Source organism: Postia placenta (assembly GCF_002117355.1).
Source record: "Postia placenta MAD-698-R-SB12 unplaced genomic scaffold POSPLAscaffold_19, whole genome shotgun sequence".
NCBI lineage: Eukaryota > Fungi > Basidiomycota > Agaricomycetes > Polyporales > Adustoporiaceae > Rhodonia > Rhodonia placenta.
This window is the reverse complement of record NW_020169850.1, coordinates 551,906-567,350: the sequence shown is the minus strand read 5'-3', so window position 1 is coordinate 567,350 and position 15,445 is coordinate 551,906. Positions and strand designations below refer to the sequence as shown.

At 52.0% G+C, this 15,445-nt stretch overlaps 4 protein-coding genes across 4 annotated transcripts; 1 reads left to right on the top strand and 3 right to left on the bottom strand.

The window, feature by feature from the left end:
* Positions 1–2,307: 2,307 nt before the first annotated feature.
* Positions 2,308–4,754, bottom strand: POSPLADRAFT_1076405 (hypothetical protein; the record flags this gene model as incomplete). Its single annotated transcript, XM_024482916.1, has 4 exons — positions 3,998–4,754; positions 3,648–3,938; positions 2,893–3,038; positions 2,308–2,587 (listed from the first exon to the last, which is right to left on the bottom strand). Exons 1-4 carry the CDS (start codon positions 4,706–4,708, stop codon positions 2,308–2,310), a joined length of 1,428 nt encoding a protein of 475 aa, XP_024334029.1. The 5' UTR covers positions 4,709–4,754.
* An 802-nt stretch (positions 4,755–5,556) lies between these two features.
* Positions 5,557–6,916, top strand: POSPLADRAFT_1076404 (hypothetical protein; the record flags this gene model as incomplete). Its single annotated transcript, XM_024482915.1, has 7 exons — positions 5,557–5,909; positions 5,975–6,005; positions 6,058–6,169; positions 6,220–6,263; positions 6,322–6,473; positions 6,530–6,739; positions 6,795–6,916. 6 exons carry the CDS (start codon positions 5,557–5,559, stop codon positions 6,693–6,695), a joined length of 858 nt encoding a protein of 285 aa, XP_024334028.1. The 3' UTR covers positions 6,696–6,739; positions 6,795–6,916.
* Positions 6,917–6,960: 44 nt separating this feature from the next.
* POSPLADRAFT_1061933 (hypothetical protein) lies at positions 6,961–7,484 on the bottom strand (the record flags this gene model as incomplete). Its single annotated transcript, XM_024481455.1, has 4 exons — positions 6,961–7,009; positions 7,063–7,095; positions 7,149–7,403; positions 7,468–7,484. 4 exons carry the CDS (start codon positions 7,482–7,484, stop codon positions 6,961–6,963), a joined length of 354 nt encoding a protein of 117 aa, XP_024334027.1.
* Positions 7,485–8,119: 635 nt separating this feature from the next.
* Positions 8,120–15,062, bottom strand: POSPLADRAFT_1050267 (hypothetical protein; the record flags this gene model as incomplete). Its single annotated transcript, XM_024479948.1, has 36 exons — positions 8,120–8,242; positions 8,295–8,318; positions 8,370–8,482; positions 8,602–8,797; positions 9,280–9,404; positions 9,508–9,567; positions 9,620–9,738; positions 9,854–9,899; positions 9,955–10,129; positions 10,285–10,315; positions 10,359–10,502; positions 10,553–10,721; positions 10,770–11,028; positions 11,075–11,167; positions 11,214–11,273; positions 11,387–11,481; positions 11,532–11,604; positions 11,798–11,862; positions 11,889–12,060; positions 12,117–12,157; positions 12,216–12,292; positions 12,332–12,358; positions 12,588–12,723; positions 12,790–12,820; positions 12,869–12,965; positions 13,023–13,086; positions 13,145–13,484; positions 13,540–13,651; positions 13,700–13,746; positions 13,797–13,837; positions 13,896–13,962; positions 14,016–14,162; positions 14,248–14,511; positions 14,563–14,646; positions 14,734–14,959; positions 15,013–15,062. 36 exons carry the CDS (start codon positions 15,060–15,062, stop codon positions 8,120–8,122), a joined length of 3,993 nt encoding a protein of 1,330 aa, XP_024334026.1.
* Positions 15,063–15,445: the final 383 nt, after the last annotated feature.

The following is a 15,445-nucleotide window of genomic DNA, read 5'->3' as shown; positions in this document are numbered from 1 at the left end:
TTGCTCATGCGCCAAGACGGCACACCGAGCGTGTACAGAGCACGAGACGCCGCGCCGCAGAATGCTCCGCGTGCAGACTGCGCAGCGTCGTGCTACCCGGCAAAGACTCCCGCGGCGATCCTGAAGATGACATCGTCAGTGCCTCATGCGTCGACGGTCAAGAGGCGGCGCACCTGGGACAGCCGGTCAACGTGACTTGTCGCGAGCGCGAGCGGAGGAACAGTCGTGGGTCATCACACGAGCACGACCTGATGCGCGCAAGATCCCGCACCCGCTGTGGCGTGAGACGGCATCCATTCCACCCATACGCCGGGCAGGCCGCACACAGACATCCCGCGCCGTGCCTGAACCTTGGCATCACGGGCGGATCGGCACTGGACAGGGCAGCGCATCAACGGCCGGGGGCACACTCATCCACTGCTTGAGATGGATGGCACGGGCTGCGGGCGGCTTGGTCGTCGTGTTCTGTGGTACGTGCAATGTGCATACGAATGCCGGTCGCCGGCAATTCAACGTGCGGGCGCGGTCTGGCGACATCTTCCTCCGCGCCCGGCTCTTCCGCGTCACCGGACGCCCATCGTCTTGGCTACACGAGAAACGCTACGCAATTCATGTCGTAAGTACAATTGTGCATCCTCATTGTTTTGATGCCCCCTCCCTCTCGACAGCCCCATGACAAGTGGCCCTGTAAAATACGTCGGGACGGCTGTGAATCGCCGACCGGACAGACTGAAAAGGGTGCTCGCGCGGCATCGTCGTGTACCCGCGAGCACCGCATCCGGTTGCGAACGCGCTGGCCGCGGCCACAACGCGGCCACAAATCGGAACGAGAGAAGTCAGCATTAGCACGGCATGATGGCGTACCGGCTGCATGTTAAAACTTGATGCACGGACCACCCCCACGCTCGTGTTGTGTGTACGCGCGCTGGACGGTCTTGCATGTGAGACTGGAGGACGGCGGCATCGTCAGTATTCCACGCGTAAGTGGCCAAGGCCGCACGATGCGACGTACCTAGAAGTACCAAATTTATCTCTGCATGGCTGCCCCATCTATGTCCTTTGCATCAAATTGGGCGGCGGGGTTTGGATTCTCGCAATAGGCTGACACGGTGCTGGGAGAACCAACCGATGCGACGTGAGCAGAACAACGGTAGCAAGTCGGTGGTGTCATGTACCTACTGAGGCGTAAGGCACCGGTCGCGTGCTGGTCGCGCGCCGGTCGAGTCTGTCAGCGCAAAGCACAGTCTTCCACAGACAACTGGTAGTCTGTGCGTGCCGCCGTCGGATGACCAGTCCACCTGCGAGCAGCCCCACATGGTAAGCACCTCCGTCACCCATGCACAGTGGCCAGCCGGGACGACTCACCTCAACACAGCAGCTGCACAGTCAAACGCACACAAGAAGGTGGCTCAGCGAGCAAGAAACCAGACGAGGTCGTGCTCCGTCCTCCGCCGCCTTGGCTCTGCCGTCGTCAAGTTGCAAACCCGCGTACGTATGGACTTCTCCCAGGCCCCTGTTTCTCTCGCTTCACCATGATCGCTACGGTGGGGACGCGCCTAACTAATTGCTCCACGCTCGATCACCCGCACCGTGCCGCCACTTCATTAGCACGCGCACGGGAATGCACCGCATCCCTGCACTACCGTGTGTGTAACGACTGGTGCCCAGTGTACGGTGAACCTTCGACGCACTGGGTACACGGAGTGGTTTTAGACCCTGTTATATAATGGCCGTAGAAAGCTTGACGTCACCAGCGCCCTCTCAGATGGCGTCGCTCGCAGCCCTGCAATAGACAGATGCGACACGGACACAGTGGAATGTCTTGTTCACTGCAGATCGTGTGTCCATGCCTACCGGCCGTCCGCATGAGGATTATTTGACCACATGTGCATCAAATACACTCTCATCACCCATCAGTCATTGTGACCGCTGATCGACAGCCGACAGTGATACCACCACACAAGCAACAAGCCAGACGTGCACCAGAAAAGCAAACCCGGGCACGGCCGACGGGATGCGGGGTGGGCATGACTCCGCCCGCGCACACGAACGTGAATATGCCCGGGCAGCCGGAGCGCGACCATGTACGTCAGGGGTGATTTGTTCAAGAAGATCTGATGAGAAGCATTTCCTTTCTGGGAACACAATGGTGTACAAATTTGTTTTGACCATGACTGCCGACTATATATAATTGTATCTAATTGTCCGTGGGTGCTGCAACTATGCTGTCGTTATGCTCGTACGTGCTGCTGCTACGTTCTATACACCCTGCCGACCATACTGTGACCTATCACCTATGAAAGCCAGTCAATGCGCGAGGGATGTCAACGTCAGATCTAGATCTGCTGTCACCGACAACTCGGACACCGAGTGCGATGCAGTTTGCCCGTTCATGACGACCTTGTCGGCGTTCCCTATGGGTCCAAGGTCGGCTCGCGCAACGGCAAGGGCTTCATCCACGTCCTCCGCCCGACGCCCGAGCTCTGGCCTCTCGCGCTCCCTCACCGCACGCAAATCCTCTACCTCACGGACATTGCGTTCGTCACCTCGTGGCTGAATATCAAGCCCGGTAGCAAAGTTATCGAAGCTGGTAAGCCTACGTCCGCACTCGGCTGGCCTTCGGATTCCATATATCACAGGAAGACTGTAGCTCACAACTTCGCTGTAGATGGCGTCGAGTTACATCCGCCCGTGGTGCTGTCGAAAATTTCCATCTTCTCTCTTCTTCCATATCCTGTCATAACTGCTTTGTCGCACGGTACAACGACAGGCCGCTTCCCGCTCTCTGAGGGCATTAGTTATATGCTCACCATCTTTCTTCTTCATCTCCTTGCCTACTAGATGCGGCGATGACATGTCGCTTTATTTCGCCGCACGCCTACATTTGCTGACACCATCTGTACCCAGGTAGGTTGCGTGTAGAAGCTGTCAGACGTCCACCTTACGCCCTGCCCCATAGGCACGGGCTCTGGCTCGTTCTCCCACTCCGTCACCCGCACCGTCGGGCCGCCAGACATTACGATGTACGACGAGAATGACTAATCTAGGGTGACATGAGCAGGTGGTACAATACACACAACAACAATGCACGCAAATCGAGTTGAAGCAGAATTACGAGCATACACAATGTATACCTTTGAAGGTAAGCCACTGCCTTACTGATTTGCGTGATCGCAGCAAGGGTTAATTGTGTACTCATTAGCATGAGTTGACGAAATGCGGCAGACATATGGCATGAGCACATGAAGAACCGGGGTTGTCGACTGTAGTTTCTTTGCACAAGGGATGGTCTCTGATGAGAGAGCAAAGAACAGTGCTCATTGTAGGAGGAGAGAGAACGGGAAGAGGGCTGTTCTCTGCATTTGCGCAGAGAAGAGCCCCCATTATAGGAAACAAGACAAGGGGGAGAGGGCTGTCACACGATGTGAAGAACAGCCCCCATTATAGGAAACGAGACAAGGGGGAGAGGCAACTCACGATATAACGACGGTCAGGATCACCTGTGGACTTCACACTGCGCGAATAAAATATATTTTGTGCACTGCTTACACGCCGCGCCTCGGGCATACTTGGCAGAACCAGCGACCAATACAGGATGCGTTAGCCATACTCGCATCGTTCAGGAGCCGAGTCGCCCGCCATCGCACCACACTCGAGATACTGTCCCAATAATCCGGGGAGCCGGCCTTGCACAGCTTCTGACCAGCGTGTGAGAGGAGCGCGTGTATCGCCTGCAAATGCTCCAGGACGTACGGCTGCGAGACCAGTGCGTTCAGACAAGTGAGGGCGAGACTGCCCGGGATCATATCCTGTGCGAAGAGCCCGCCGGCGTACGCCGCCAGCGCCAGCGCCGACTCGATTCTACTGCATGTCACCTCGCCATCGCGAGACCGAACCGGCGCACGCATGGAGTATATCTCATGGGGCTGCTGACAGAGCTGCGCGATCACGACAAGGAGCATGAACGCCACGTCGCGCAATGCACGGGAAAACTCACCGGATAGCAGTACTCGGCGAAGCAGCGGCAGAGGTAGAGCTCAAGGCAGCGTCTGAAATACATCGCGAGCTGGCCACCTTCCTCTCGCCGGAAAAGCTTGTCAAGCTCGCTTGAGAACTGCGCGACTGTCGTCATGTTGGGATAGTGACCCTCGATGACGCACTTTGCTATCTTGGCGGACAATATGGCTACGCGGACAGGGTCCCGGGCCCACGGCTTTAGTCTGACGATAGACTGTGCAAGGACTCTCCGTGACTCCGGGTGGACGGCCGCTAATCCCAGTCGCAGGCTTGGAAGCCAGTCATATCTGATCACAAGAGAGGCGTCCGTGGCCGCAGAAGTCTGCTGTACAGATGGTTGTGGCACCGGTGTCGCGGCCAAAGTGTGCATACGAGACGCTCCAGGAACGAAGGGTTCAGCCAGCGGATTGAAGCTCGATGCCGGCAAGAATGAGACAATGTCCGCTGCTGTGTGAGCCTGCTGTGCACGATCGTTTTGCTGCTGCGTCCGGATGCCACGAGAAATGTGGTTTCGGGAGCCTGTGTTTCCCTCCCAGACATTTCGGTTGCGCGCGCCAGAGAGAGAGATCGTGTGTGGCGACAGCATTTCGACCTCCTGGGTGCTGAACGGGTAACGACACAGACCTTGAGACTCAGGGAGGTTCTTTCTGGCGTCCTCGGTGGGCTGCGTGGGCCGCGTGAAAAAGGACATGGCTTGGTCTGTCCGAAAGTGCTACCCAAGTAAGAAGACCAGACGTTGTGATGTGAGGAAGAAATTGAGGATTCATGCTTTATATGTTAGAGCCCGGGAGATCAAAGCAGGTCAACGTGGCATAGCCACAGACATGCGGCAGTGGCATTCCGTTGTTCGAGCAAGAGCTATAGTCAACAGACAAGGTCAGACAAAGAGGTTCTTCCTTTTTCCGGGAGTTCCATATGTTCTCGACAAAGACGCAGTCGACCACAAAGACGCCAAGACACTTTGAGAGCTCCGATGAGACGAGGCTCAATAGCATGGCGGGGAATCCAGACTGCTGCGCGGAAATACTTTAGATCCAAAGGGGCGCAGGCACTGAAGGCGGGACAGAGACAGTATCAGCCCAAGAGACAAGCCAAGTATATATTAGTACTGAAGCTGAAGCTGAAGCCTGAGGTTCAGATGCAAGAGTACTCGACTAAGATGCTACTTCATTTTGGTTCGATCCAAATGGCACGTACTCAAACGCATGAGCCCGATGAGGGATTTCCAGGTTTGATTTCGTGAGATTTTGGGCTTTCTGGTCATGATAGCAGCATATGGAATGCATCCTGCAGGGTTTTGTGGAAAATGTTTGTTTGACAATCATTCTAGCGATGTATCATCATCTATGAACAGCGCCAAACGCCTGACTCCCGTCAGCGCCTGCTGCTATCGCGAGCGCAGTCAATATGAGCAGGTGTCACCCAATTGTATAATCACTTCCTCTTCTTTGACGTGGTCGAAACTGTAGGAAATTTTGAGTTGCCGTTGGGGTCATGATCTACTGACCTGTGGATCTTTTGCAGATGGAATCAGAATCAATGCCTACAGCCGTCCTCCAATCCCTTAACGAGGACGAGCTTTCGAAAGTCTTGTCGTCGCCTCCCTTCGTGCAAGTTGAGGGCATCATCAATATAAGGGACTTTGGAGGCCACAGCACCTCTGCAGGTGTGGCTGTCAAGCCATCCTACCTGTTCCGGTCTGGGGAGCCCAGTCACATTACGCAGAAAGGCATGGAGCAATTTCAAGCGCTTGGCATCCGCAAGGTCTTTGACCTGCGCGCGGACGCGGAGATTGCAAAGTATCGGACACCTGACGTCAAGATCGAGGGTGTCGAATTTGTGAAGCTCCCGATCCTCGCAGATGCATTCGATCCTGTGGCGATAGCGCAGATGTAGGTCTAGCCACATTCTCGAATGCTCAAGCGCTGACTACGACGAAATTCTCCCGCTACATAAGGCTGAAGAATTTCGCCACCGATGAATCTGAAGTAGCTATTTCGCTATTGTGACCACAGCTGCAGGTTCAATCTATATCGGCAGGCTTTTCTACAGCTCTATACCACAATACTAAACCACAGTGGCCCAGCCATTGAAACAATCCTCCGTCACATCCGCGACCACCCAGACCAGCCCTGTCTCATCCACTGCACAGGTGAGTGTCATGTTCAGGCATGCACTAACATACATCTGATCCTTCTGAAGCCGGAAAGGACAGGACCGGCGTATTTGCTGCTCTCATATTAAAGGTGCACGATAATCAACACTGGATGAGCGCGAGCTACTGACCATCCCTCGATTATGCAGCTCCTTGGCGTCAGCGACGAAATCATTGCTGAAGACTACGCGCTCACCACTATAGGATTGCAGCCTGCACTGCCCATGCTGACCGCCCGCTTCGAGAAGGAGCAGGTATTTCGTGACAACAAGCAAGGGACGATCAATATGGCGACGGCGAAGTGCGTGGATTTGCACTTGTCTTGCGCCGCAAAACCTGATTGGCAGACACACACAGGCCACAGGCAATCATCAACTTGCTTGCTCTCATCGAGCGCCAGTACAGAGGCATCGAAGGCTATCTCAAGGCGCACACTACCTTGGGCGACCGCGATCTGGACGTCATCCGCAACAACTTGCTTATAACACCCGTTCCCCAGACCAGCACCGAGAGTTTACTGTAGATGCGCGATTATGGAACGATCCTTCATAAAGTCGTGCGTGCTAAGTATGGTGGATGAATGAGCCATTATGAGTGGCTAAAACCTCTTTTGGTATCACAGAAATGGCTGTAAAATGTCCAGGCTGTAGACGAGGTAGGCAGCTTGTATGCTCCGATCACATCATCAAGACAGTAGTTGTATATCCTCATGAATGTAGCACAATTCATAACATTCGTCAAGGATCGTCAAGGAAAGTCCAGGTGTAGAACAATTTACAAGGTCTCAATTATGCGATGGAGAACTTGTTACTCGGCGGGCCTTCAGTTGAAGTGTCCCTGTCGTCAAACAATAAGTATACGCCATGTAGACGACAGGATTAAACACTAACTTCACGCTGACCGGCAAGAGGAAGTAGCCATCACTAGGAGCGCACAGTTCAGATAGTTATCCAGAATAAAACGGAAATGTACTGACGCAGGAACGACGTCAGGCAAGGTGAAATTCGCGAAATACGAATAGGTGTCGATGCCTTGCGCAAGGACCCAATTATCCTCCGAGTTGGTAGTCGAGTTGAAAATCTTCAAGAGCAATGTGTATTGCTCGGGATCGCCGACTTCCGCGGTCCAGCTGACATTAGCCGGCTGCCCGCTCACCCAATCAGTAGGCGTAGTGTAAACGTAAGTGTAGGCGAATTGGGCAGACGCAAGAGGTAGCAAGACAGCGACGGCACTATAAGGGGTTTGTTGACACTAGGTAAGTAGCTGCCCTAGTGAGAGCTTGAACCGGAACTCACGCAAGCTTGAAGAGCATTTTGGCGAGTATGCTAGAAATGACTGTAGGTGCGCATGCTCTTTCGACATCGTGGTTTTATAAGGCGAGTTGCGACACGGCCATCTCTCGCCGGTACTGTGAGAAACAGCACGCAAGGCCTGACAGGACCCTAGACAGTTGGTAGATGACTCGATCTAGCGACGCGTACCAGGGCGCAAGTGACCCCTTTAAGCCTCAATAAGTATGACAGCTAGAATCCGGATCTCAACTTGAAGAGACATTGAGTAACCTAGACCCAACTGATTGCTAATACGCTTTCGAGTTCGACGCGCTCAGCCGATGTGGCTTAATGAAGTTAGACGCTAAAGTTGATGCCGCGCGAAAGGTATTGCACCGCATGTACCGATCATCTGGACCAGCGGTGCAAGAAGACTGATGCCATCACTGCAGCATCTACAGAGGCGACCGAGTCGGTTCCGGCCAGCTTCCTGTCAACAGTGCGCATCAACTCTTGAACAACTTAAAGGCATCGAGTTTCTGGACCTCGAAGGAAATGTTCGACTCATCACGTATGAGAGGAAGTAACCAATGAGTACAGATCAATGCTTGAGAATCAGGACATCATTAGAAGAGTAGGAATGCATAATCAAGGTCCGATCTCCTTCAGTTTGGACCTAATGGGAATCGTCCCCAACAGCCATTGCGTACAGTTTCTCCTTGTCACCACTCCCGTCTACGAGGGCACGTAACAGCCCGCCTTCAATCGACAGTAAGTCACTTGGCTTGCCGAACTCGGCCTTCGCAATGCATCAGCGGCGAACATGTGGAGGCGTGGGCAATGATACTCACGATCCTGCCAGCGTCAAGGACCATCTATGCCCGAAGTGAGTAGCTGTGTGTGAAAGAAAAGATATTCAGACTTACTATCTTGTCAGAATCCATGATGGATTGGAGACGGTGCGCGACTGTCAGGATGGTCACACTCTTGTCAAGCTCTGTGCGCAAGGAAGCTTGAATTACGGCGTCCGTCTCATAGTCTGACAGCATAGATCAGCAAAATGTTAGCAAGTTGTCGAAACCCTATTATTTACCGATCGCAGATGTCGCTGGTTATTACCGTCAGTCGTAGTTGACGAAAAAGTGGCATTGAACGTACCTTCATCTAGGATCAGAAGCTTGCTCTGCCTTAGGATCGCTCTCGCAAGCGCAAGTATTTGCTTCTGGCCGACGGACAAGTTGCCACCTTCGCTCGCAATTGGACTATCAAGGGTGATCTGGCCTTCTGTCATGTCGTTCTGCAAAGTAAACAGCCCCGCAGAGCGTAGAGCATTGTTCATTACTGCATCGTCATACTGCCCGAACGGATCAAGATTTTGCCGCAAAGTTCCACCGAGCAGCTCAGGCTGTATAAACAGGTCAGTAGACAATCACTGCAAATTGAGGTTCAAGACGCACAGATTGTGGAATGATGGTTATGGCAGATCGCAGTGCACCCAAGTTCATGCTATCAGTGACGAGACCGTCATAATAAACCTTTCCCTCCGTGAGGATAGCCTTCAACAGCGCCAGTGTCAAGGAGCTCTACAGTAATCAGATATGGTCTGCAAAGAGTCAGATTGGCGTAGTTACATACTTTTCCACTTCCAGTTCGTCCCACTACATGGTTTGATCAGATGCCACTAAAACTGCTTCGCACAGGATCACATACCGATGCCTACACGTTCGCCAGATTTGACTTCAAAGGAGATACCATGCAAGATTCGAGGGCCGTCCTGCGAACGGGCATCACGACAGAAGATCAGATTTTTTTTGAATTGTCAGACCTCAGAGTAACGAGCAGACAGTTGTTCGACTTTGAGATCGCCACTGGCTGGCCAGTAGGCTGGCGGTTGTCCAGCTTGGGTAGGTGCTGGCTCGTGCTCAATTTCCAGGTATTGGTGGATGCGTTCCACGCTGCATCTCACACATCAGTATACTGGCCAACATACCGTTAGGAACCTCACCTATTGCCTGTGAACAGAAAATGTTTAGGTGGGTATTACAACCTCGACAAGGTACTTACCGTTTACCTCAGTGTCGTTGAACATGCGCACCCAGGACAGGATCAAGCTACTGAATCCGACTGACAAAGATATCGACAAAGATGCGGAAAATGTGAATTCGTTGAGACTCACCTGCCATGTTAAGCGCAAACCCGATGTTTGATGCGCTCTCGTGGGAGGCGTAGACTAGATATGCAGCCAAACTCACAGTAAACAGTGCGCTGAGTCCTTCGAGGCGAATAGATACCCATCTATTCTGCCCGTCAGTTCTCGCTCCACGGACAGAGCATGTATCTATGTAAGACCGACCGCGTCAAATTCCAGAAAATGTTGGCAGAGGTAGTGTATCTGTTCATGCGTGCGTACGATGCTTTCTTGTATGCTTCCTGAGCTCCAAATGCTCGAATAGATACTGCGTATACATATACATTAGCTCTCAGCACGGTTCAGTCACGCTGATCGCATACCTAGCCCGGAGAATGCGGAACCAACATGGCCGAGCACGGGGGCGCGAGCGTTGCTCATTTCGCGTTTTACAGACAGTTGCGCCTTCATATAGATGCGGCCGATGTATCCGCCTGCGAGCGCGATGATGATTCCAGGAGTGAGGAATATCGGGGAGGTGATCACAACAGCACCGAGCTTCAGTATTATCGACGCAGACAAAAGTATGAGCCAAAATAGGCTCATCGGGATGTTGTTGTCAACTGTGATTTACCCGATGAGTTGCAGTTTCTCCAAGTATGACTCGGGATACTGACCGGCATCTACGTCCTGAGTGCACCGCGCGATGACACGTGAAGTGGGTGTTTTATCGAGCCATCTAACCTACGTTGGTTACGATCGTTGGCTCACACTGTGAAAAGCATACCTCAATGTCGTGGCAAATACGGAGGCGATAAAACTCTTGTGGATCGCTCTCGACGCCCGCAGCGTGGCGAAGATCCAGACAATGTTGAACGCGGTGATGAGGAGGACCGTGGTGGACAAAAGCAGGCCGTAAATTGATAGATAACTGATGGGCCAACATGAGTTGAGTTGATACTCTGCAATCAAGGCACTCACAAAGGGGCGCTGACTTCTTCGGCTGCTCGCTCCTCGTACTGCCGTGCCCAATACCCGAGCCACCAAACCTGCAGGTTGCGTATGATTTCTGAAGATACTAAAATGCACGGTGCCAACAGCCAGAACATGAGGTAATGCTTCCCCCCAAGATTCGAGAAGTACAACTTCACTGCTCAACTATCAGTAACACTCTTATTTAGGAGAAGGGATGACGTACTGCTCTTGACACCGACGTGACCAATAGCGATCTCCTCTGCAACAACAAGTTTGCCGTTCTTTGAAGCGTTCACAAAGACTTTCTTATCCGTAACGTCCTCCGCTATTCTGGCTGTTTGGCGCTCCTCGACGATATCCTTTGCCAATCGTGTAACATCCTCCAGAGCATCTGAGAGCGAACCTTGACTGGAAACTCGTCCATCAATACCCATGGCGACGATGAAACCTGCGACAGGAATAGCCAATGCGACGTTGTGGGTCTATACAAGTCAGCGGCAATGAATATAACATGCTACGAGGACTTACCACCAAGAGCACTGTGCGACCTCGAATAAGATCACCTTGAAGACAATGTTCCATAACGTGACGAGCAGTGTGCACATCGAGAGCAGCCAGAATCTGTGTTCATGAGTGACAGAAGACATGGGTGTTCTATCTCGCTTACATCGTCAAGTAACAGGATCTCTGCTTTCGAGTATACGGCTCGCGCAAGAGTCACTCGGGCCTACGCAATCTGGCGTTAGCATAAAAGCCGGGCTTACATTCGCAGATCAGTCACCTTTTGTCCCCCGCTATGGATGAAACGTCAAAATGTACCGTGTGTGCATATTTGCGTACCGCATACCTTAGTGTGATACCTTTCTCCCCGACCTCGGTGAGATCGCCAGCATCGAACAATCCCAGGTCTCGTTCGAGACCACACTGCTTAATGACTAGTCACTGAGTCAGCAGACATCGCATTGTTATTAGACATGGTTCATACCCTTATTGTATCTCTCTTCGTCAAGCGCCGTACCGAAGAGAATATTTTCCTTTCCGACGCCGTCAAATAGGTCCTAACCGTTTGAAGGCCAGTACTCACACGTATCGTGGCATTCTGTACCCAAGACTCTTGAGCGGCGTAAGCCACGCCGCCGGAACGTGGAAGGTTAAAGAAAGAACGAGGGCCGGGCGATATGTAGTGCATTTCACCTAACGTAGCAAGGATGAAAATACGCCAAAACAGGATATCGACCACTCTTACCTAACAGTGCCATTAGCAGGGAAGTCTTCCCCGACCCAGTGGGTCCAATGATCAGGTTTATGCGGCCCTGCTTGAACACCAATTCATTCTCAATACAAAGCGTGAAATTTCGGCTCGATGACCCGGTGCTTGAGGGTAGACTGTCCTCTTTCGTCCAGGTGAACGTCGCGTCGCAGAAACCAATCAAATCACTGGGGACATCATCCTTCAGCATGGAAGCCGACACATCAGCCTCCTGTTGCTCTGCAAACTCGTCTAGTAGCTCGGTCTAGGTTTACAGCATCAATTCCCGTTACGGCAACATGAAACGGAAACAGTGCTCACGGTCTGAAGGAACTCATTCAGACGGTCTAGCGAGACTTTAGCTACAATTACACGGTTAGCATGAGGAGTCACTTAATGCGTTGACGCAGCGATAGTTACCGCGTATGAATGGTGTGAGCATGTTTGTAATTTGATTGAGGAGTAAAGTGAACATGTCAAACACTGTGCTTGTCAGTCTAAAAGCGTAAAGGCCATGCAATCGAACTCTTACATACCGGTCATCGATGAGAACACCTTCGATGCTACGGGAGAAAACTCAGACATTAGTCGCAAAGGAGCATGATAGTGGCACAGTACCTGTCAGCTCTTGCTTCATAATGATCGTCTACGTTCATGTCTAAGCCGTTGTTCTCTTCAATCAAGATAGCACTCACATGGGTGAAATAAGTAGCCATCATCGTCAACACAGGGATTACTTGGCTGTGACATATCGTAAGCTGACCGGATCTCCACCAAGATATGCATACTTACGTCAGACTGGAACTAATCATTTGCAGAAGTTTAGCCCTCTTGACAGACTTCAGTTCGACCTCGCGCTTTTCCGTTAGCTGATCCGTTATTCTGCGCTCCCAGCCGAATAGCTTGATCATTCGGATCACGTTCATGGCTGACGAATTAAGTTGAGGTTGAGAAGGAGACTATCACGCTCAAGTGTATAATGAAAGTGGCCCACCTTCAGTAACCCCTTGCACGCGGGCATCGGTCTGAAGCGATAATTAGCTTCTAGTCCTGCGGCCCACGACCGTACTCACCTTCTTCATTTTGTCGACTTGGACCCCTCGGATCATTTTGGCGACAGAACCAGGAACCGGCAGAAGCAAAACTATGACAGCCATCCCAACAAAAGCACTGACGTTGACAATCCCAGTTAGCAATCATCAATATATACTAATGTCATCTTCTTACCTCCATCCCAATACCGAGTATAAGAACCAGACACATAGGAATGTCTGGACAGGCACCATGACAACTACAGGAGGAGGTTCTTCGTGCTTATTCATGAGAAAGGCTGTGCCAGCGATACTCACACAGATGCAAGACGTCACGTCCCGTGGCGAGCGATTGTAGGTCTGTTGTAATTAGATTGTTGATTCTACCAACAAAGTTTTTGCTCCTCTGTGAGGCAGTGCCCAACTGAGCTTGCTTTGGGGCATTCGAGCTCGCCCTCTGCTTTCCTTTGGTGTTGTCAGTCGAGGCGTTTTGTACCCCAGGAGCACTGCTAGTGCCTTCACCATCAGGGGCTACGGTAGAAGCTGCGCCCGCTTTCGGAGCGGGCGTCTCCGAGACTTCTGATTTCACTCTCATGCGAAGTGCATGGGTGAAGACGAGCTGTGTGACGAGAGCCTCTACACGTACGAGTATCCCGGCCTGGGAAGAGTTTCAGCCCATAAGGATACATAGGAAAACAAATGAAGCGACATACACAGTAGACCAGGTACATGGAAATGAATAAGACGGTAAGGATTGGGCCGACGAAGAGCAAGCTGACCCATACCCAGGGCCGAAGAGTAGTGTCGCTACTGCCTTCCAGGTACCTGTAGTGAATGTGAGAGTGGCACCAAAGATCAAAGTGCGTTACATACGCGAGTAGATTCCTTACGGCTATTGGGCTGACGAAGCGGGCAATAACCTGAATACACTTAGTGCCGAGGATAATGATGAGAATATTGATGCGCGTACGTTGAGCGTAAGCATGGTACCCATGACAATGAAGTCATTCCCTGTTGCACGGCTCCCTCATTAAATTGTGACTCTTCTGAGGTGATTACGGATACCCACGGAAAACTTTCAGCAAACCCCATCCAATATGTTGCCCTTTCTTCCTGACCAGCAAGGGGTCAAGCTCCTGCAAGAGGCCAATGAACAACACGGTAGAGAACTTAAGCATCTCGAGTGTACCTTCATGTGTGAGTTCACCAGACTTTCCGAATCGTCATAGTCGGCAAGTGGAGGAAGCTCATCAACGGAAAGGTGTGGAACGCGGTACGCCTTGAAGACGATCGGATCGATCCAGGTAAAGAACATCAAGGATGCGAGGGAGGCAGTCTGCATTGGATGAGGTTGTGGAGCAGCATTCTGCGCGCACTTGTCAGCGGCTTGCCTGTGTGCATCGATAGCGAAGAGGGTATACCTTGGAGACGGAAGGTATATACCGTCTAGGGCTAAACAGAGGGACAAGCACAGCAGCTAGCGTCAAGAAGGCAATCTTCGTCCACAGGTATATCCCCTCAGAGGCATCCGCGGGTGTCAGGTCGAACGTTGCGTATGGCCAAATGTCTCTGTACACATAGGTAACCCACGCGGAGAGCAGTATCAGAACGAGATATCTGGTCACTCTATCGCTTGTCTTGGGCCGTGCCACAAGTGTCGCGAGCGATAACAGGGAAACATAAGTCTGCGCAGAATTAGCATGAATGTTTGTGTCGGATAGCGAGGGCCAACTCACGTAGGTCCCGCATAAAACAATCTCAAGCGAGGCGGGCTGGCCGGTCGACTCTGTTCGGTCCTCTTGTTCTGCATTCAAGCGGATCTGGGTAACAGATACAAAGAACAAAGCAAGACACGACAGAAGTCTAGCTACATTGAATAGCTGCAGGGGAGGCTCATCACGACGCGCGAAACGGCGAGAGAGACTAGGAGGTGCCCTCAACTCTCCGGCGCCTGCAGAGTCACTGGGGTCGACCACCACACTACCAGAAGACGGTGAGGGGGTACCGAGTGCGATCAAATTAGAATAGAGCCTTTTGGCAGGTTGCGATCGGTAGAGGTTCTGAAGGATCAATGCGACCAAGGAAATGGCCGCAATGTACACTGGGATGAAGCGAGTATCCCATACAGTCCCCCTGCTATTGAGTGAGTGAGTATACCATGAGCGATAATAAGAGACGATACATGCTGTGGGTCCTCAGCCATGTTGTTGTTCCCCAGTAATGTTTGAGAAGACATCGTTGTGGGTAGGGGGAAACTTATTCGGCTGCCCTCCAGTACTTACAACGACCCAGACGCGAGTGATACCCCACACTGTAGAGAATGATGAAGGATCTGAGTGACCTAGCTCTCGAAAACGCCTCTGTTAAATGATGAGAACTCTCTCGTGGCAGATTGCCGCCGACCGTATCGCAGTTGCATATCTGGTGTACTTCTGGAACCCGAAGAAGATAGGAGCAACTAGTGTATATTGCGAAGTATTTCGAAATTGCTGCCAGGGCCCATTGATGCACCTGTGTACTGTGTTCACCTAGCACCAGGTTCCTTGGCGACACCTTTTGTCGGCATCGAATTCGAGACAGGATGACTAACCTCAGTCATCTTCCGAGTCACGGCATCCA